At 42.5% G+C, this 23,177-nt stretch overlaps 1 protein-coding gene across 2 annotated transcripts in view; it reads left to right on the top strand.

Moving 5' to 3' along the window:
- Nucleotides 1-10,582: 10,582 nt before the first annotated feature.
- Nucleotides 10,583-23,177, top strand: part of rab3gap2 (RAB3 GTPase activating protein subunit 2 (non-catalytic)) — a 92,667-nt gene continuing 80,072 nt past the window's right edge. The window contains exon 1 of one of the 2 annotated variants that reach the window (XM_048600704.1): nt 10,583-10,813. In XM_048600704.1, the coding sequence (XP_048456661.1) occupies nt 10,717-10,813 (97 nt within the window). In that variant the 5' untranslated portion in view covers nt 10,583-10,716. The remainder of the gene's footprint in view (nt 10,814-23,177) is intronic. The other variant, XM_048600703.1, reaches the window with a different exon arrangement.

The following is a 23,177-nucleotide window of genomic DNA, read 5'->3' as shown; positions in this document are numbered from 1 at the left end:
TGTATGTGCTGAAGATGGGGTAGTGGAGGGTGAGGAGTACATAATAGGTAGAGATGAAGCCCACAGAGAGAGAACAGCAGTTGGACAGACAAAGGACTGGGTAAAAGTCAGCCTGGGGGAATCAGTAGCTGCGAATTGGGACTGTTAGTAACTAACAATGTATTGGTTGTGGTAGCAGCCCATGTAATGACAGGGCCTGTTGTGTGGAGGTTTGGGGGAAGGACATGGAAATAAGCCCTAAAATTATTGAACTCAAAAATGGTGTTTGACAAGGTAATTGCTCTCCGCTCCCAATGTCTCCCCATACACTCACAGTACCTTCCCATGCAATTGCAGAAGGTGTAACACCTGCCTGTTTACTCACCCCCTCCTCACAAGCAAAGGCTCCAGACACACCTTCGAAGTGAAGCAGCGATTTATCTGCACTTCCCTCAATCTAGTCTTTGCTGTTCACAATGTGATCTCCTGTACACCGGGGAGATAAAATGTAGACTGGGCGACTGCTTTGCAGAACACCCACGTTCTGTCAGCAAAAATGACCCTGAGCTTCCTGTTGCCTGCCATTCTAACACACCACTGTGTGCCCTGCCCAACATCTGTGTCTCAGGCCTACTGCAGAGGTCCAGCAAAACTCAGCGCAAGCTGGAAGAACAGCATTTCATTTTCCACTTGGGAACTCTGCAGTCTTTCAATCTCAATATCGAGTTCAATAATTTTAGGGCACATACACTGTGATGACATTAGAATGATGAAAGGTGTGCTGATGAATAATCAGCATTGCTGGTGGAAGAAGCTACGCTCGTTTCACTTCAGACAAAAATGTCACCACCTAGTGGTTTAATGGTAATACACACATTTTACAATAATGCAAGTGAATACGTATGCTCAGTAGTACCGGCTAAATAAATCTAATGAACATCCATGCCCTAACCCTAACACTAACTACACCAGGAAGCATCTCTGGGTTCTTCACTGTCACTGTGCTCACTCACTCTGATCTTATCACGATACCTACAGCATCCCCACTTTGCATGGCCTTGTCTCTTGCACTTTGTCCCCCTCAACTATACCAGGCTCGTAGTACTGCTGTCTCGCCATTCCATTTCGAGGAGACTAGAGGCCAAGAAGCTTGTCAGGATTATCAGCAGGCTTCAGTCAGGTCAAGGCAGGAGGCAGTGCAGAAGGCATTCAGGGTTAGCGATGTCGGGCTTTGGAGTGGGTTAGTGCTGGTTAGGAAAGACGTTGCTGATGATAGTGAGAGTGGTGGACTCTGAGCTTTGGTGGGAGCAGCAGGTATCAGAGAGAAGATGGTGGTATTTACACTGGTGGAGTTGAGAAAATCATTGACACTCTTCTGACAGCGGATGCTAGTCTTTCGATACGTATCTGCTGAGTGGTGAGTTCTTCCGGGAATGGTGCATGGCAAGATTGGGTGAAAATCAGATAGGGATATGCAATAGGAGCATGGCAGGTAATTAATGAGGTGAGTTTGGTAAGTTGTGGCAATAGAACATGCTAAGCCTCCAGCGAATAACCCTTCAAAAACCTCAACCCAACTCAGACTTGGCCGAAAAATTGTAAAGATCAGCCCATTCTCAGACTGGCAATGTGTTTGGTGTGTGCTCCAGCACTCTGTTTTGGAAGTATCAGTTTCCTTCTTTGTTGATTCATTTTCCTGATATGAATCCTAACTATTCTTCAACCTTGAACTTCTGCACAACCTTGAACCTGTGCCTCTTCATCTAGCTGCCTGTGTTTTCTGCACTTCCTAGTAATTGCTCAGAGAACAGCATCAGGACATGTTACGAACGAAGTTGCTTGCTTGTCATTTTGTTCACTGTATTTGTAATGTTAAAGATTCTGGAAAAAAAATCATATAGCTCCTTCACACTTTATGGGACATGTGAAGAAATAGTCAATTGATAAATCCCAATGTCAACAAGTGTTAATGAGAAAACACAGTGTGGAGCTGGAGGAACACAGCAATTAGGCAGCATCAGAGGAACAGGAAAGTTGACATTTCGGGTCGGGACTGCTGAAGAGAGGTCCCGACCCGAAACATCAACTTTCCTGCTCCTCTGATGCTGCTTGGTCTGTTGTATTCCTCCAGTTCCACACCGTGTTGTCTCTGACTCCAGCATCTGAAATTCTTGCTATTTCCAACCATTAATGAGAGGTTCTTGTAGTGTGACTATTTTGTTATGTTCACTGAAGAAGAAGATGGTGATACTTACCTTGATGCTGTTTGGTGCATTAGATTTAAATGCAGTTGAAATGTGGTCAGTGTCAGCAGAACAGCATGCATCCTATAGGATCAGATAAAAGTAACAACAAGACTTACAGTAGGCCCAATGAACTGAATGTCACTAAGGCAAAGGTTTTTTGTGTTAGTAGTAATTCTCAATTTCTGATTCATCATGTGGGCAAAATTTATGATTGTATTGTCAGCCTTTATGCGTCAGACATGGATAACTAAGTGACTGTGTAGGTGGATTTTCACAGCATTTCATTAACTTGGCTCAGGTGCTGTGGGAGATTAAATGTCACACATTACATAAAGTGCCAAAGCAAAGCCTTCTGTTTTATTAAGAATTTCCTCATATACTCAGAAATATCTGTGTTTTTGTTACTCCCACAATCAAAATGTGGAAATCCACATGAGGAAACTTTACAAATAGCTAAGCTAGTGTCAGAAGGTTTCTAATGCTCATCATTGAAAACATTTATTTAAAATAATGTATCTGTGCAGAATTTCAAAGGGTTCAGCTCGGAAAAAAAGTAATGGGTCAAAACTTTCTGACTCATTGGAATGCATAAATGCTGCCAGTTTTTGCAGGAAACTCGTCAGTTGACCTTGTGCTGAAATTTCTTTTGGGGTTCCATTAAAAAAAAGCAAGTCATGACCAGTTGGGATAAAAGCAAGTGGCACTGTCAGAGATTCTTGGTCTCTGTTGCTCCTCTTCCTCTTTGATTATTATGCAGAATGATAATATCCCATTGGTCATTTCACTACTTCTCCCTTCTCAATATGTCGGGTACAGCAAAGTTTTAGGCTTGCTGATGTATAGAAAGGTTTGAGTAAGACATTGATTAATTTACAAAGAAAACCATTAATAATGACCAGAAACATGTGTTATGTAGTTATCCATTGATCTCGCAGCATGCTGCGCCTAATGTTTTGGGTATAAATCTACAACAACACATAAGTGGTGTAAGAGTTGGATACTCACTCAAGCTGTTCTTTTGGACAGGGTGTGTTTGAGAGGGAGTAGGATAGTGGTAAAGGAAGGGCATTGGCTGTGGAAGTGAATTTCAGAAGGTTTTGGCAAATGACCAATTATATTCACATTTACTGATATTTTAGTTTAAAACCGGAGTGAGTAATGCTTGCTCACAAAGCATTTCATGATATAGCCCTTCTGTTAATGTTATATCAAAAAGTTTCAGACCAAAAAATAACATGAAGTAGAATTAAAAATCCTTATAAACATATTCACCGTTGTGTGGTTTCAATTAAGAATGTAGACAAATGGATTAATATGATTCAGGCACTTCACTAATACGAGTAATGAGACATATGCTGCATTCTGCACCATCTGTTCAGCAGAAGAACATTTTTGGGATTATAAAGGGCCTTACTTAACTTTATCGTTAAGTATACAATCAATAAGATGATGCAAGGATTACTTGTAGTTGATAATACAAGTGTGTACGACTGATGTGTGGCTTTACTGAATGAAAACATTATCAAAATAAATTTTTACCCTTAATTTCAACAAATGTCAATGAGCATTAATAATTAGGTGTTTCAAATGTAGTAAAATTAAAAAATGTAATGTTTAAAATCCACTGCAGTCAATACAGTGTGAAGCTCGAGGAACACAGCAGGTCAGGCAGCATCAGAGGAACAGGAGAGTTTCGGGCCTAGACCCCTCATCAGAACTGACTTAATACCCACTGCAGTTTGATTGAAAGATTGTTATGTGTATGCCAAGCCATATTAACTCTGAAACAACTGTACGTTCACAATATATCCTGAGTCTTTTTACTTGTCCTTTTTTCCCTTCCATTCCTCATCAGAAACTTATGAACCCTTGTTGGAATATAATTCTGAGAGTCCAGGTTACACTTCATTTTCCTGCTTATGATTCAAACTTGAAAACTCACAGTGATTGGCTATTTTATTTCATGGTTATCACAGCCAAGCCTGTCCTTTACCTGTTCTATACCCACAGATATCTGTATCTAAGCAAAATTGTTGTATAGTATTTATTTGATCAGTACTCAGGATACAAACCTTATTTTCCTGCTTAGTTAAAGCCAACTGTGACATTCCTACTTTCACTCCAGTTGAGTTCAGATAATTTCAGTCCAGATATAAAACCTAAGATGTTCTTGATTTATATGGCTCTGCTGTTCAACGAGTTAATACATTGAGCCAAGGGAGGTGGAATTCATGGCCTAAGCGGTTACACCATGCCACAGGAACAAAATGATATACTTACAAAATTCATACTGCATTGAAAGGATATTATTAAACCAGAAAGAGTGCAGAAAAGATTTACTAGGATGCTATCTGGACTGGAAGGTTTTAGTTATAAGGAGAGGCTGGATATGCTGGGACTTTTTCCTTGGAGCATATGAAACTGAGGGCTGACCTTATAAAAATTTACAAAATCATGAGAAGCACACATAAGGTGGATATCCAACAGCTTTTCCCCATGGTAGAAGAGTCTAAAACTAAAGGGCGTAGGTTTAAGGTGAGAGGGGAGAGAAACAAAAGGGTCAAGAGGGGCAATATTTTTCACCCAGAGGATGGTGAGTGTCTGGAGCAAGCTGCCAGAGGTAGTGGTGGAGGTGGGTACAATTTTGTTACTTAAGAAACATTTGGACAGGTACATGATGGGGTAGGTATGGAGGGATATGGATCAAAAGCAGGCAAATAGAACTAGATTAATTGTGAAAACTCGGTGGCATGGACAAGTTGGGCCGAAGGGCCTGTTCCCATGCTGTAAACTTCTATAACTCCAAGCAACGATTTAACCAGTTGAATTATACCTTCTAACTATTAAATTTATGTCATGGTAGGCTTTCTGGTGTGGTACATTGCAAATGCATGTATAGGTGGAATGATCAGCTAGCTTTTTAGTCTGTGTGCATCTGTCTAGAATGGGATGTTGGATATTTTTGAGAACAGATTGTTATATTGGGGCACATAAATCTGTGCAAAATCATACATTTCAACAAACAGCTGGTATCTCAAGCTGTTGTTGCTTCAATTGCTTTGGATAGAATGTATCAATCACAACAGACTCCTGGAAAATAATCAAACACTTTTGTGATGATGTGTGAATCACAGCTGCCTACATAAGAAGTGAGATAAGTATAATCTAGAAACTCTACATTAAATGTAATATCTTTGAAGGGTGAGAAACCTAAATAATTGAATTCTAAGTTCAAGGAAACTATCTGAGAACAAGATTTTGGATATTGCATTAGCTCCAGTTTAATAATAGTGTGAATTTAAAATTATCCCTTGTTTTGAAATTCATCCTTATAGAGTCATAGAGTCATAGATTTGATCAGCATGGAAACAGACCATTGGGTCCAACTTGTCCATGCTGATCAGACATTCTACATTAATCTAGTTCCGTTTGCTAGCATTTGACCCATGTCCCTCTAAAGCCTTCCTATTCAGATACCCATTCAGATGCATTTTAAATGATGTAATTGTACCCAGCTCCATCTTTATACATTTCCTATCTTTGAAATCTCCTGCAGCCTTGCAATCCTCAAAGATATTTTCACCCCTCCAATTCTAACTCCTTGGCCCTCCTGATTATAATACTCCATTGTTGGAGTCATTGAGGTTTACAGCACAGAAAAAGTCTCTTTGGCCCATTGAGTCTGTGCTGGTCAATGTTGATGGTTATGTGTTCAGTTATCAAGGCCCTAGGTTCTGGAATTAACCCCTAAAGTTCTCTGTCTCTCCATTTTATCTCCTTTCGTTAAGATTCTTGTTGAAACAGACTTATTTGATCAAACCTTTCGGAGTCTGTTCCAAATATTACCTTATGAGGAAGGTTTGCTATAGGCTAATGTGCAGATGCAGAAAGTATTTAGGAAAACTAATAGACAGTTATTATTTATTGCGAGGGGAGCAGAATACAAAAATAGGGAAGTTATGCTTCAGTTATACACAGCACTGGGGAGACCTTGTCAGGAATACTGTGCACACTATTAGCAGGTGCATAATTCCTTGAAAGTGGAGCCACAGGTAGACAGGGTGATGAAGAAGGCATTTGGCACGCTTGTCTTCATTGGTCATAACATTGAGTAGAGGAGTTGGGATGTCATGTTGCTGGTGTACAGGACATTGGCGAGGCCACTTTTAGGATGCTGCATACAATTCTGTTCGCCCTTGTTTAGGGAAGATGGTGTTAAACTTGAGAAGGTGCAGAAAAGATTTACAAAGATATTGCTGGTCTAGAGGGTTTGAGTTATGGGAACAGGTTGAATTAGGTTGGGTCTATTTTCCCTTGAGCATTGGAGGCTTATAGAAGTTTATAAAATCATGAGGGGCATGGATAGGTGAAAAGCCAATAGGGTCCAAAGCTAAAGAACATAGGTTTAAAGTCAGTGGGGAAAGGTTATCCCTGAGGGGTAACTTTTTCACGCAGAGGGTGGTATGTGTTTGGAATCAGCTGCCAGAGGAAGTAGAGGAGGTGGGCACAATTACAACATTTAAAATGCATGTGAATGGGTATATGAACAGGAAGGGTTTAGAGGGATATGGGCCAAATGTTGGCAAATGTTTTAATCTCAATATGGTAGTAGAGTAGGACGCTCCAGCTGGAGCATCTCTGCTTTGCCAGTTCCTTTGCTTTTTGTCTTCTCTTTTCTGCAGTTTTTCTCCCCCTCCCACCCCGCCACACAGCCAACTTTTAACTTCTTAAACTCACCTGGAGGAAATGGAAAATGGCGGCAGGTCCAAGTCTAGCCCGGTGTGAGAGATGAGTCAGAGACCATGCTGTATGGGAGGTGAGTCCCTGAGACAGAGCAGGTCGCAGCCCAGAGTGGGAGGCAGTGCCAGCCTGGGAGATGTGTCCTAGAGGCGAGACACAGGCCAGAGCCCAGAACGGAAGGCTGTGCTAGAACAAACCAGCCTGGAAGATATGTCCCGGAGGTGAGACACGGGTCGGAGCCCAGAGCGGGAGGCAGTCGAAGCCCAGGCCAGCCTGGGAGATGTGTCCTGGAGGCAAGTCCTGGAGGCGAGTCCATGCTGGAGGCAGGCGCATGGAGGCAGCGAGGCCTTGTGTTCTGAAGCCTAGGAAGCACGGACTTGATGAAAAGGACAATAATTTGAGTACTTTTTAAAGGTACTTTTATTCTTATTTTGGATTTTGAGTACGTGAGGACTTTTTAAAACTTTGTATTCCTATGCTAAACTTTTACTCTTTCAATTCTGTAACAAACATTTAAAATATCTGTACCTAGATACCCAGTACCAAAATGGCACCAAAGCGGCAACATTACAAACTTTGTACTCACTCGAATTCATGTGACAATAAAGGCTATTCTATTCAAGGCGATTCTATTCTAAGTAGGACTAAGTCAAATTGGGATGCATGGTTGCCATGGATGGATTGGACTGAAGGATCTGTTTCCGTGCTGTACATCTCTATGATCCTATGGAAATGCATTGGAAGCAGTTCAAGGAATGTTTACTAGACTGATACCTGAAATTGACAGGTTATCTTATGGAAAGGTTGGACAGGTTAGACTTACACCTGCTGGAGTATCGCTGACATCTACTGAGAGTGCTGGCGAAACACAACAAGTCCGACAACATTTGCAGAGAGAGAACAGTTAGCGTTTTGAATCCAGGAACCTTTCGTCAGAACAGTCACTGGATTTGAAATGTTACCTGTTTTTTTCTACAGATGCTGCTAGGCCTACTTTGTTTCTCCAGTGCTTTCTGTTTTTGCTTCAGACTTCCAGCATTCACAGTCCTTTGTATTTATTTTGCTAGCATCTAGCTTGTTTGGTGAGTTTGGTAAGAAGGTAGTCTAAATATTAATGAAGTGAGCTGTGGCATTAACACAGTTAACAATCAATAATGACTGTCAATTGGTACTTCACCATTGCCTTAGTGAGAATCTTGCCATGCCACTTGTGAAAAGCACAAAAGAAGGAGCGAGATGATCTCAATGTCAAGATGGATCTCGGGGCACTTGTTGTATCTATGCATCTTTCTGAGAATGAAAACATAAAAGGCAAACAGAAAATGCTAGATGTATCTGGCAGTTTTGGCAGCATGTCTGGTCAGAGAAATTGATTTAACAGGTGGGACTTCATGGTTGTAGCAATGGACATTTCACTGGCTGATTGCTGTCCTTGGCTTTTTCCAGGAGCCTGACTGGGATTAAGTCCTAACTGAACAGCCGTCTAGGAGATGGCAAGAACGGCAGATGCTGGAGTCAGAGTCAATATAGTATTGAGCTGGAGGAACACAGCAGGTCAGTTAGTATCAGAGAAGCAGGAAAGTCGACATTTCAGGTTTGGACCCTTCACCACGTTGGGCGTTGCTGGCTAAGCAGCATTTATTGCCCAGAGAGCAGTTAAGAGCCAACTACATTGCTGTGGATCTGGAGTCACATGTAGGCCAGCAATTTCCTTCCCTAAAGGACATTAGTGAACCAATTGGGTTTTTCCGGCAATCGACAGTGGATTCATGGTCATCATTAGATTCTTAATTCCAGATATTTATTGAATTCAAATTCCACCATCTGGTGGATTTGAACCTGGGTTCCCCAGGACATTATCTGGATCTCTTGGTTAACAGTCCAGTGACAATACCACTAGGCCATTGCCTCCCCATTAGGGACTTTCCTGCTCCTCTGATGCTGCCTGACCTGCAGTGTTCCTCCAGCTCCATACTAGACAGCCATCTCACATGTCAGAGTTCACGGCTCCAACACTAGGAGCAGTTTTTCATCAGTCTTCCTGCTACGAGGCATATGACCCACTTCTAAGGGCTTCTCACCAATTAGAGGCCAACAGCTTTCCAGTAATAGTAGTGCCACTCATAGCAATGGCCATTGCTGGTAATGTAATTAGGTGTGACAGGAGAGTTGTTGTTGGAACTGGCAAAAACAGTGAGTGTGACAGATTGTTGGGGACAGTTATAGAGTCTGAGATCAGGGAGTGGAGGCAGGTCATTGTCAAGGGCATGATGGTGTCTTCCCACAGATCCAACTGATTCCACCAATGTATTCCTTCAGCTGGCTAAGGATTGTTGAAGAGGACAAACTACCTCCACCAGGCTACAAGCAGCATCACCTGGCACTTTGCCCACTTGGCATAGCCCCATCTACTGCTGTTTGAATATTGGCAGCATTGAGATGAGACCCTTAAGGGCCTTAATAGACCTCCAAGTGGGAAAGCTTGACCCTTCCTGCACTGGACATAATCGGGAGGATATCCCATTATATCATTCCCTGCCTCCAAGCCTGTGCTCACAGGAGCGTTAAATTCTGCCCAATGTTTCTGATCTTTCATCAGGGATGACTCAGTTTAACATTTCATTTCACAAAACAACACTTCTGCCAGTGCAAAACTCGCTCAATGCTGCATTGAGGAGTCAGCCTAAATTACATGCTGAGTATTATTTGATCTTGAGGTGATTAAATCATTGGGATCAGACAGTTTCTATCCATGGATCTTCATAGAATCCTTATAGCGTGGAAGCAGGCTATTCAGTCCACAACGTTCCTCCAAACATCATCCCATGGCTAATCCACCCAGCCAGCACTATGGACAATTTAGCACAGCCAATCCACCTAACCTACTCATCTTCAGTCTGCAGGAAGAAACCGGAGCACCTGGAGAAACCCACACAGATCGGGGAAAATGTGCAACTCCACAGAGACAGTCACCCGAGAGTGGATTTGAACCCAGGTCCCTGGCCCTGTGAGGTAGCAGCACTAATCACTGAGCCACCTTTAAACTGACGCGCCAATTTAAAATCTTGGGGGAAGCTGATAAAGAAATAGCAGATGCTTTGAGCATCATCTTCCCAAATTCAACAAAGGGATGAATCACGGAAATAGAATATGTTAAGGAGCTGGATGAACACAGCAGGCCAGACAGCATCAGCGGAGCAGGTAAGTTAACATTTCGGGTCGGGACCCTTCGTTTTTCGTGTTTCCTCATTTCTGAAGAAGGGTCCCGACCCGAAACGTCAGCTTTCCTGCTCCTTTGATGCTGCCTCGCCTGCTGTGTTCCTACAGCTCCACACTGTGTCATCTCTGACTCTAGCATTTGGAGTTCTTGCTGTCTGTGAATAGAGTATGTTATGCTTTTTTTTCCAAAACAGAGGAAGAAGACCTTTCTCTTTGGATTATTTAAATAAACCTAATGCCAACAAGGGAAATGCTCAGGATGACTGAACAAATGCAGCGTCTCAGTGCTGCGGTTCTGAAGGGGCGCTGTCTCTTTAAAGCGCAGTCCCGTGCCCTGGGTGAACGGAGGTGGCTGCGCCTTTAAGGCGCGTCCACGTGGCCGCCTGTGAGAATAATCGGCCGACGTGTGCGGGTGGGAGGCGCGCATGCGCGCCGGGTGTTCAGTTACCGCCGCTGCCTCAGACGGAGCCGGAGGACGAGCAGGCCGTAGCGTCGGGGAGCGACTCGGCTGCGGGTGACAGTCTCACTCACCATGTCCTGTAGCCTGCTGCATTTCTGTTCTTTCCAGGACCTGGGTACTGTCCGTGATTTCCTCTTTCCTCAAGTGAAGGAGGAATCGAGCAGCGGCGGTAGGTACAGTAGAGCCCTGGCAGTTTGAGGTGATGTTTTTAGGGGACAACGGGCACCGCGGGATGGGATGGGATGGGATGGGTCGGGTCGGGGTCCCGGCGGCCTCACACAGTCACTCAGTCTCCCCTTAGGTAATATTAGTGATGTTCCCGCCCCCCCCCGAGTCTCTTCATTCTGGACGTAGGCAATGGCCTCCGCTAAATGTCACTTGAGTTTGGAGTTGGAAACCCAGGCTAGTTGGGCCCAGTCGTCATATTTTTTTCAGTTCCAGACCATAAAGTTGGGTTAGGCAGTATGATATTTAACTGAAAGTTGTCGTGTTTAAGATGCGATCACACACTCCAGGTAGAGGACTAGAAACGCGCTTTAAAAATGGCCCAGCTATTTTTCGCTGAACTGTTTGATCAATATTTGGTCAAGAAAGTATTATCACTGGGTATATTTCATTGCCAATGTAACTCACACGTTTATATTCATGAAGTATGTAGGTTGTTGATGTTCTCAGTTTAAGCAGTGTTTTTGATGAAGTGCTATACCGATCAAATGTTATGTGTTCATAAGTACACCCAAGGGTTATGTATTTGCCGCAATGTTTGGTCTGGTATTTGCAAGAAAAAAAATTGCATTTACCCATTGTAAACCAGTAATTGAAAGTTCCAAAATGTCAACAAAAGGGCATGAAAATTTGTAGCCACTCAGGAAATGTACTTAAGTTTGACAGTCCCAAATGTAAATTCTTCCATAAGGTAATTAGATACAATAAAGTTATATTATACAACAGCAACTTGTATTTATGTAGTGCCTTTTTTTTAATATAATGTGACATCTCAAGATGTTTCTCTGGAGGATTGTAAATCAAAGTATGATGTTGAGCTGCATATTAAATATTAGACGAGGTGACCAAAATCTTGGTCAAAGAAGCATTTTTGAAAGAGAAAAGTGATATCGAGAAGCAGAATGAATTCCGGAGCTTAGGGCCTCAGTGACTGAAGGCATAGTCAATGATAGAATGTTTCTAATTGGGAATATGCAAGAGACTGGAATTAGAGGATTGACAAATATCTTGAAAGTTTGTGGGACTGGAGGAAAATCTAGAGATGGCAAAGGACAGGACTTGGAGGAATTTGAAAACCAGAATGAGAAGCATTTTTCAGGTGAATTTTTGTTTGTTTAATGCTACAATGCCTTTGAAATGTTGTTTGCAGGGACTTTAATTCTGAACTTAATTTCACCAATTTCACTTCATTTCAGTCGGCAGTTATAAGGTTTGGTCTCAAATGGGAAACATCAGTTACTGGAGTCTTCAGGACTGTTAATAGATTCTTTCAGTGTTTTGGGATCAACAGTAATGCATAGATAAAAACTGACATGTTGGTCTTGCAGCATAATTCCTATTAAAGGCAGTCTGCTTGCGTGCAAAATGGAGCATGAGTGCCAGCTCTTGGCTATTTTGGCATTAAATGAATTGACTTGATGCAAATGAATTATGAAATTTGATAAATTAACCAACATGAGCTTAGACCATCACTCATAATTCTGAAGTTGGCCAAGCAAGTGAAAACAGTTATTAAGAAGGCTTACAGGCAAGCAAGTGAGAACAGTTATTAAGAAGGCTTACAGGATCCTTGGGTATATAAATAGAGGCATAGAGTATAAAAGCAAGGAAGTGATGCTACACCTCTTCAAACCGCATTTGGATTATTGTGTTCAGTCCTGGCACCTTATTGAAGAAAGATGTTAAAGCCGTGGTGATAGTGCATAGGAGGTTTACAAGAATGATACCAAGAATAAGGGATTTTAGATACAAAGAAAGATTAGAGGAATTGGGCTTGTTTGCCTTGGACCAGAGAAGATAAGTGGTGACCTTATTGAAGTGTTCAAAATAATTAACAATTTTGACTAGATAAAGAAGGATGCTCTGTTTACACTAGTTGGTATGTCAGTAAATGGGGATCACAATTTCAAGATTGTCAGCAAAAGAGTTCGGAGTGAGATGAGGAGAAACTTATTTGCTTGGTCGTTAAGATTTGAAATGTCCTACTTGGGAGAGTGGTTGAGGCAGATTCCATTTGAGGTTTCAAAAAAAGAGCTGAATATATATTTACAAGGGATGAATTTAGGGGGAGCTAGCTGTGTAGCTCTTTTGGGAGCTGATACACACGTTAGGTTGAATGGCTTCCTTTTTTGTACTGTGAAATTCTACTTTATTTTCTATTATTAAGTTTTAAAAGCATTCAATTTTACAAACATATATTTGTCTGCAGTGACCAATCTGTATATACATCTTAAACATTTTTTTTACAAAATTTGCAAAAAATTTGTGACAGGAAACCAGACAATTCCACTGGTGTTTATCTTGCATATAACATTTCTCATTCTGCTCATCTCATTGCCATCCACATATATTTTCCTATTTCTCACTGATGTGTTTACCTAGATTTAACACTTGTGGGCAAATCATGAGGGAGAGAAAACTTTTGCCTTTGCCAGTTATGTGGACAATTTGTTCATTCCCTTTTTCTTCATTCCCTTCAGTTTCAAATATTTAAAGCAATTTTGGATTCTGTCTATATTTGCTGAAAAGGCGTTTCATGCTCTTTCTTTTGCTTTTTTTTATTCGTTGGATCAATTTCTCCTCTTACCTTTACGTATTTGGCAAGATGGAGGCAGAGTAGGATGCTCTTGTCAGAGCTCCTCTGCTCTGCCTGTTCTCTTTCCTTCGTCTTTTTTTCTTCTTCTCTCCCTTTAGCACTGGAGCCGGCAGCAAGTCCAGAGCAGCCGTCTCATGTGCCCCGGAACACGGCGAGCAGCGAGTGGGCTGCGAGCCTCAGAGCAGTGCGGGGAAGAGCCCCGCAGCAGCACGTGGGGAAACAGCCCCGGAGCATCGCGCAGGCAGCGAACGCGAGCTGGCAGTACGAGCAGGAGCAGGCAGCTTGAGGCAGCAACAGGGTGCCGAGTCCCGGAGTGTTGGAGGGGCTGTGGTAGACTTACCTGGTTGCTGCTGAGTGCCGGTGACGAGCGGACTGGAGACTGAAGCGATGCAGGACAACTGCTGGACTTGAGCCTGCCGCCACACGCTGAACTGCTGCTATCAAACTAATTTATAACCTTTTCACTATGTTGTAACTACATCTTTAAGTAATGCTTATGCTTTCCTTTAATCCTCTTTGTGTAAGACTTTTTTTTTTACTATAAGGCTTGTACCTAGATACCTGTACCTAAGATGGCGCCATTAAAAGGCAGCCGTTGTAAAAACTTTTCACTCTACTCCTATACTTCTGTATTTTAGTACAAGTGACAATAAAGGATATTCTCTTCTATTCTGCTACTTCACCGATGAGAAGGGGGCATTATTGTCAAAGCCAGAATGCTTCGCCTATCTGAACTTCCATTTGAAGGTGATGGTAAGAAGTGCCTTAAATTGCTGCAGTCCGTGTGGTGTAGTTGCTCCCATAGCACTTTTTAAGTAGGGAGTTTAGGAGTTTGACTCGGTGATCATGAAACAACAGCAAAATATGTCTCAAGGCAGGATGGTTTGAGTTTTGAAGGGAGACTTGGTAGTGGTGTTGCCATGCTGTTGACCTTCTGCATGGGAGAGGTTGAAATTTTTTTTTTTTTTTTTGAAGAAGCACTGCAGAATTGATGCAGTGCATCTTGTGTTTGGTACATGCTGTACGTGCTCTTGTGATTGAGTAAATATCACAGTAGCAAATGGAGTGCTGATTAAGTTATCCTGGATGGTAAGTGTTTTGAGTGTTGTTGAACCTGTAACCCATCAAGGCAAGGAGAGTGTTCTAATTGTGTTATCAGGCTTTGAAGAGTTGGGTGATAAGTTACTTGTCACTGAAGTTGACCTCTTGCAGCCACAGTATATATGTGGCTGGTCAAGGATAATTCACAACTGGATGACTTAGTGTAAATTATGAGGACAGAGTGTGTTATCAAATTGCTCTTGCACACCAATAAATTGCTTACTGACACTCACTTTGGAGCACCCAGGACTATTTATCTTCAGACTTCATCAATCTTTTTTCCACATATGAACCTGTTGAATTCCAGAACTGAAATGGGATTAGCTTTTCATGCAGAGATAGTAAGGACTGTAGATGCTGGAGTCAGAGATAACCGTGTGGAGCTGGAGGATCAGAACAGGCCATGCAGCATCAGAAGAGCAGGAAAGTTGACGTTTCAGGTCGGGACCCTTCTTCAGAAATGGGGAGGGGGAAGGGAGCTGGGAAATAGAGAGGAGGGATGGGGCTGGGGAGGGTAGGTGAGATGGTGATAGATGAGTGCAAGTAGGGAGTGGTAGGGATTGGTCAGTGGGATGTGTGGGGTGGATAGATTGGAGAGAAGATGGATAGGTTGTGTCAGGTCAAGGAGGTGGGGACGAGAGGGAGGGTTAGTCATGGGATAAGGCCGGGGGTGAGGAGACTTTGAAACTGGTAAAATCGACGTTTTAGGCCATTGGGTTGTAGGCTCCCGAGGTGGAATATGAGGTGCTGCTCCTCCAGTTTGCGGGCAGTGGCATTGTGACACTGGAGGAGGCCCAGGATGGACGTGTCACCCAGGGAGTTGAAATGGTTCACGACTAAAAGGTGTTGTCGTTTGTTGCGAACAGAGCATAAGTGCTGTACAAAACAGTCTCCGAGTCTATGTTTGGTCTCACCGATGTAGAGGAGGCAACATCGGGAACAGCGGATGCAATAGACCACGTTGATGAATGTGCAGGTGAACCTCTCTAATGTGGAAGGTTTGTTTGGTGCCTTGAATGGTGGTAGTGGGGGGAGGGGAGGGGATGTGTAGGGGCAGGTGTAACACTTCCTGCTGTTGCAGGGAAAGGTGGTGGGGCTAGTGGGGAGTGTGGAGCGTGGAGCAGATGAGGGAGTCGTGCAGAGAGTGGTCCCTATGAAAGGCAGATAGGGGTGGGGAGGGAAATATATCTTTGGTAGTGGGGTCGGATTGTAGGTGGCGGAAGTGCTGGAGAATGATACATTGGATACGGAGGTTGGTGGGTTGATATGTGAGGTCAAGAGGGATTCTGCCTTTGTTTTTGTTGGGGGGAGGGGATGTGAGGGCAGAGGTGCGGGAAACGCAAGAGATACGGTTGAGCTTTTCATGCAGTCAGTTTTTGTGTTGGTGACCATGACCTATTAGTTTTTTGTACAAACCCAACTTGTTCACCAATAGGAAATCTGTCACACTTACCCAGTTTGGCCCTTGTACGCCTTAAAGACATACAGTGATGTTTCTTTCTTAACTGTCTTCTGCAATGGCCAAACAGGCTGTTACCACTACGGAACAGTACAATTTGGAGATGAGAGGTCTTAAATGCTCTCCTCAATAACAAACTAGCCTGACATGGGCTCACTCAAAATCATGCATTTCAAACAAAATCCCAAACTCCATTCTCACTGTCGATATAGTGTGGAGCTGGAGAAACACAGCAGGTCAGGCAGCAGTTGACCCGGTACTTCAGCCATATCTCCATTCTCATTTCCTGCCTACGCAGCTGGATCATCCCCCACAGACTCCAGACTCCCTCTGGAAAGACCGCAGTGGATCTCTCTGCCACTGCAACCCACTGCTGATCTTCTCCGCCTTGAAGCTCCTCAACCACATACTGAAACAAACCCGGTATTACAGCCACATCTCCTTTCTCAATACCTGCCTATGCAGCTGAATTATCCCCGTTGGACTCCAAATGATACTGTCTGACCTGCTGTGTCCCTTCAGCTGCACACTGTATCGGCTCTGACTCCAGCATCTGCAGTTCTTGCTATCACCGAGTGATTTAAATTTCCATTCTCACTGTCCTTTAGTGAGTCTTGTCTTGTGCAGAACAAGGCATATTAATGATTGTAAACTACTACTTTGCCATCTGAAAGGAGGTCGCTTGGCATTCCTCAACTTTCACTCTGGATTGCATATGAAGTTTCTTGGCATAAAGTGTGATGTCGACATGGAAATCTTCTGCTGATTTCAGTCCACTGCCCTTCTTCACTGGATGAATCCATACTCTGGTATGTTGAATGTCATTGGTGTGAAGCACCAAAGAAGAAAGGGGATAGAATGTACTCCTGGGCAATAAAAATTAACTCCGTAGTGACACTACAAACCAAACTTGACACCTGAAGATTGTAATCACTGCACATGTCCTGTGGCAGGTATGAGAAAAGAACCACTTGACCTCATTCTCACTAGCTTACCTGTCATAGGTCTACATGAAAGTTTTGGCCAGAGTAACCATTGCTTGGTCCCTATGGCGATGTAGTCTATCTTCACTCTGAGGGTATTCCATGGTGTTGTGTAACACTGCGGCCATGCTAAAAGAACTAGATTTGAAATAAATCCAGAAGTGCTAAATTAGACTTGCATGTGGCATCGGCAGAAACCGACTTCAATTTCGTGATTTGAAACATCCTATCACTCAATCTGTCACTACAAACAGTAATAGCACTAGAGGTAGCCACTCCCAAGCCTTTACAGTTACAAAACTGGCATCTAACAACTTTAATATGGAAAAATAACTGGGTATATCCATACACAAAGCAGCACAAATCCACCTGCAATTACAGCCTTATCAGCCTACCCTGCCATCAGCAAAATAATAGAGAAGATCTTGTTGATAGTATTATCAAGTAGCACTTGCAAAGGAATAACCTGTTCATCGACCTAATTGCATGCATAGACAAAAGCTGAACTCCAGAGGTCATAATGGTGGCCCTTTTGATGTCAAGGCAGTGCTCGATCAAGTATGGCATCAACATCTTGGGGTGACCATTGATCAGAAACTGATCTGGTCCAGACATGTACATACTGTAACTACAAGAGCGGGTTAGAGGCTGGGAATTTGATAGTGAGTTGCTCACTATCGGTCTCCTCAATGTCTTTTCACCATCCACAAAGTTTAAGTCAGGAGTGTCATGGAATACTGCCCAATTGGAAAGGTTGGTATTGGGTGGGTGCAGCTCCAACGACTTGAAGCTTGATGCCATCCAGGACAAAGCAGCCGGCTTGATTGGGACAAAGCACCCATCCAGCACCTTGAACATTTTCTCCACTCTCACCATTTGATGCACAATGGAAACAGCCTAGCTATCAATGTCCACAGTTCTCCTCTTGGGTGAATTAATTAAATGTAGCTGATCACCTTGGCCAAATAAGGAGTATAAAAGTATATGCCAGCATCAACACTAGGGAGCAAACTGAATATGTGGTTACCTGGTGAAGATGCAATATTAAGATTATTTGTACACTATAAACAGCAGAAGCAGCATATTGTAGAGAGCGAAGTGATTCTGCATTAATGGATCAGGTCAATGTTCTGCAGTCCTATTACATTCAGGCTTAACTATGGTAGACACTGAACTAACCAGAAGAAGAAGCTCATCAAGTATCCCCATTTTCAATGATGAGGGAGCATACAACATAAATTCAAAAGATATAAGGTTGAAGCATTTGCCGTTATCTTGAGGAAAATAGAGTCCCCTGTGTTCTAGGTCTCCAGTATCATAGATGCCAGTCTTTGGCAAATTCAGTTGACAATGTGGTATGAAAAGTTGGTTGACGACTCTGTACAGCAAAGACTATTGGCCCTGGCAACAGCCCAGAAATAATATGCTTACCAGTACATGGTTAGGGTGCTTTAGAAGGAAAAGCAAAGACTGCTTTCTTAGAAAAAGTGGTTTTTGGAAATCATGCAGAGATAGCTAGAACTGCAGATGCCGGAGTCAGAAACAACACAGTGTGGAACTGGAGGAACAGGAACGTTGACGTTTTGGGTTGGGGCCCTTCTTCAGAAACTGGGAGGGAGAAGGGAGCTGGGAAATAAATCGAGAGGAGGGGTGGGGCTGGGGAAGGTAGTTGGGATGGTGATAGGTGAGTGCAGGTAGGGAGTGGTAGGGATTGGTCAGTGGGATGTGTGGGGTGGATAGATGGGAAAGAAGATGGACAAGTTGTGTCAGGTGAAGGAGGTGGGGATGAGAGGGAGGGTTCGTCATGGGATGAGGCTGGGGTGGGGAGATTTTAAAACTGGTGAATTCCACATTTAGGCCATTGGGCTGCAGGCTCCCAAGGTGGAATATGAGGTGTTGCTCCTCCAGTTTGTGGGTGGTGTCATTGTGATACTGGAGGAGGCCCAGGATGGACGTGTCACCCAGGGAATGGGAAGAGGAGTTAAAATGTTTGGCGACTGGAAGGTGTTTTTTTTTTTTTTTTTTTTGTTTATATATGTATGAAAGCAAGCAATTTTGCTTTTCTGCCTCTTTCTCTTTGGGTCTCAGCCCTTTCGTTATTCTTCTCCCTTCTGCCAATCCCTTGTTCATCCACACCAATTCCTCTTCCTAACCCACCCCGAATTGCTTGTCTTCTGCAGATACAGCCAGAGCAGCAGCTTCAGCTCTTCCATTGACAGGTTCCTTCTGTCCTGCTCTTGCTGTTTCTTTTAGAGGCAATCCAATTTGAGGTTTGATTTAAGTTTGGGAGGGAGGGAATATGAGAGGGACAGAATCAATGATTTTTATGAGGAGCGACTCCTCCCATACTGTGTCTCCTTCACAAGCTGCTCCTCCAGTTAGATTCTCAATTTTCACACTTTTGCCAAGATTCTTGCATCTACGATTGTTCACCCCATGTCATAGAAGAGCTGTAGAGTAATATCGTCTCGTGGTCGTCTTTTTTGAATTTTCTGCCCACATTTTTGGCATTTTGTCAAGCTACCTATGATGGTTTAGAGGAAAGATTTGCCTGCCACACTTGTGTATTTTGAGTGCTGTTGTCTCCATTGCAGTGTACTTTCACTTTTTTTTTGTCCAGCTGAATGTTTTTCCCAGATTGATCTGGACTAATCTTGTTCTTTGAAACAAATGAAATAACTTGCTGACATATTCATTAGGGCTTTGGACCATTAATTTGGATAAAAATGATGTGTAAGAGTGTTTTTTGGAGGACGGGGTGGCGGGTTGGGAAGTAAAAGCAGGCGATTGGCACTAGGTAAAAATGCTCACTTGAAGATTTGGTACAGACATGGACGAAAAAGCCTTCATTCTGTACGCAAGATTTTTTTTCTTGTTGCTAGTGGGTTAACCATAAAGTACAAAGTTGGTATGTTTCAGTTGGAATAAGAAAGCTTTTTTGAAGTTTCCATGTACCATTAAGTAATTAAGGTATATGAGCCAGGAAGAGTACAGCTGGACTCCAATCCTCACTGTGAGCTGATGTCACCTGGAAGCTGAAATTTTAGTTTTGAAGTTCTAGAATAAAGACAGTAAAAAGAACTACTCAAACATCACTATATCATTTCGCCCCTGCCTCATTTCATTTGCTGAAATCCTCCCTTATGCCTTAAGTTATATTCCTCGATGTCCCCATTCCAGTGAACTTCTGGCCTGCCTCCCACATTCTACCCTGAATAAACGTGGCATGTGCTAACTCAGACAAAGTCCTCTATATCTAATACCCCTGTATTCACTGACGTATATTGGCCTCCATTTAAGCATTTTAAATTCTCATTGTTGATTTCAAACCTCTTGATGCCCTTTCCCCTCTCTATCCTTGCAGTCTTATCCAGTCCTACAACCTTGTGAGTTATCTGTACTGCTCCAGTTTTAAAGCTGCAGAATTGATTGCCAAATTCTGAGAAGATTTATGATATTAAAGCTGCTAGGTGAATACAAGGTGTTGTCCTCAAATTCCTCCATAAATGTGACTTAGTGCAGTCTTAACACACCTAAGATAGTGCACTTCTCCAACCTAGTCCTCTTGCATGGTCCTGATTTTAATTGTTTCACCACCTGACAGTTGTGCCTTTTAGCTTCCTTGTCTCAAAGTGCTCAAATTCCTTTTACAAAATGTCTCCATCTCCACCTCCTTACTTTTTAAATGTCTTCTTTTTGATCAAGATTTTGGTCACTTGGCTTAATACATGGATTGAGTTATATAAATGCTAGTTGTTGCTTTTTTCGTTAATCAGGTTAAAATGTTCCTTTTTTTTTTTCACCCTGGAACTAAAAGTAATAGATTATCGGTTAAAATATACATAATGCAAGTTGATAGCTCGTCATAGTCAAATTAAAACTGACCATGCTTTGAAGGAATGCATAATGTTAACCTTTACTGCAATGCTTCCACAGCTGCTAATTAACAGTTGAAGTGGTGGAGTGTGGATGTGTAACTATAAAGTTATCTGATGTTACTCCATGTCATCACCTCAAATGGTTAGACTGCAAAGTTCCGAGGAATTTTGTATTACAAGCAAAAGTATTTATTTGTGAAGCTCAGTGTGCATTGAGTTATTGGCATCACTGTAGGTTTTCTTTTTTTTTTAAAATTGCTTGATCTTGGGTGACTTTTCCCAAGATACCCTGATCACAGTCAAAAGTGCTTACTTGGAGAGTCCTGGACTTGAGCACAAATTGCATCAACAACTGTGGCATTGGGCTTGAAATTTGAAATTGAAATGTTTATGGTTCAGAAGTGCCTTGAACTGCACCCAGGTATCATCAGCTGTAAGCAGATTTTTTTGTAGCTTCCTAATTTTTCTTTTAATTGCAGAACTGAATAGCTTAGCACTTCGTCATAACCAAGTAAAAGATTAAGAATGGAGTTTTAAATAATGACCATGAGTGAGGTTGCAGACTTTCTCGCTGAGATGGTGGGTTTGATTGCAAACGTTCTGTTACTCTGCTAGGTAACATCATCAGTGCGCCTCCAGTGTTATGTCCAACATGTTATCGACAAGGACAACACATTCATGATAGCACGAGCCAAACTGAGACATGCCAGGGAGTTCCTCGAGGCCAGGCATTCCCTGCATTTCAACCGGCACCCTGTCAACAGACACATTGAACTGGACCTGATAACAAACCACTGAAAAACAGAAACGGAAGTAATACCAACCACCCCAGCAAACTGAGGCATATGAGTAACAAGCGGGACAGAACACCAATGCTTCACCGGAGGCGCACTGACTATGTAACCTAGTGGGGTGACGAAACATCTGCAGTCGAACACACTGGCTTGGCGAAGAAGTCTGCAACCTCATCCACGACTTGAGCCACAAAGCTTATCAAAAACTTTAAGTGAGCTTGAGTCTTTTTCCGAATTCAGCTCAGCAAGCACATGTCAATAGCATGTAGAAATCTTAAATTAAGAAGGGATGTAAATACGTTGGAAGCAGTTCTAAGAAGAATACCATGCTATTACTAGGAATGGGTGGGTTGTCTTACAAGGAAAGGTTGGGCAGGCTAAGTTTTTGTATTCATTGTCAATCATCACCTCCTAAACTCCAGTTTGGATGAGAAGAGGATGTTTCTTGTTTATTGGATAATCTAGAACTAATAGGCCCACGCTTCCTTTTAAAAAAGGATCACTCATTCAAAACACAGACGAGGCTAGTTTTTTTTTGGGGGGGGTGATTTTAAATCTTTAGAAGTCTTCCCCTGAAAAGGTAGTGGAAGGAGGGATTTTGAATATTTTTAAAGCAGAGGTAGGTAGATTTTTGGTTACCAGTGGATGAACAGTTATCAGGGACAGGTTAGTATGTGAATTCGAAGTTACAATTGGATCAACTGTTCAGCCCTCTGACTACCATGTCCGTATCGTCCTGTAGTCTAAGGCTTTTCTCCTTTTTATTTAGCACACCATCAGTTTTTGTACCATTACAAAAATACTGATCCTAACTCCTACACTCGTGTCTGGATCATTAATGTATACAACAAACAGCAGGACACCCAGGTCTAGTTACAGGCTTCTGGTCACACAATACCCTTCAGCCATCACCCTCTGCTTCCGACCACGAAACCAATTTTAGATTCAATTTGCCAGATTGCTCATAATCCATCTCTTAGCTTCTTAACCAGCTTGCCATGCGTGACCTTTGTACAAATCTTACTAAAGTCCATGTACGCTACATCAACTGCGCTGCCTTCATCTATACATCTAGTCACCACCTTCAAAAATTTAATCATATTTGTTAGATGTGATTTCCCATGAAAGAGCCATGCTGACTTCCCTTGACTAATCCTTGTTTCTTCAAGTGAAAATTAACTCTGTTCCCCAAGAATCTAGGTTTCCTTGATTTATTTGGACAGGCTTAGTGAGTTGGCATGAAAATGGCGGAAAGTATGAAAAGTTAAGGTTATCCACTTTAAAGGAACAGATGTGCAGAGTATTTCTTAAGTGATGAGAAGTTAGAAAATCTAGATATGCAGAGGGACCTGTGTGTTCTTGTCGTTAAGTCGCTGAAGGCTAACATCTAAATGCGACAAACTATTAAGAAGGCTAACAGAATGTCTGCCTATATTGAAAGATGATTTGAGGAAAAGGAGTAGAGAAACCTTTCTTCAATTGAATAGAAGCCTGGTT

Source organism: Rhincodon typus, chromosome 9 (assembly GCF_021869965.1).
Source record: "Rhincodon typus isolate 14 chromosome 9, sRhiTyp1.1, whole genome shotgun sequence".
NCBI lineage: Eukaryota > Metazoa > Chordata > Chondrichthyes > Orectolobiformes > Rhincodontidae > Rhincodon > Rhincodon typus.
The sequence above is the reverse complement of the archived record's forward strand: the minus strand, read 5'-3'. Positions and strand labels throughout refer to the sequence as shown.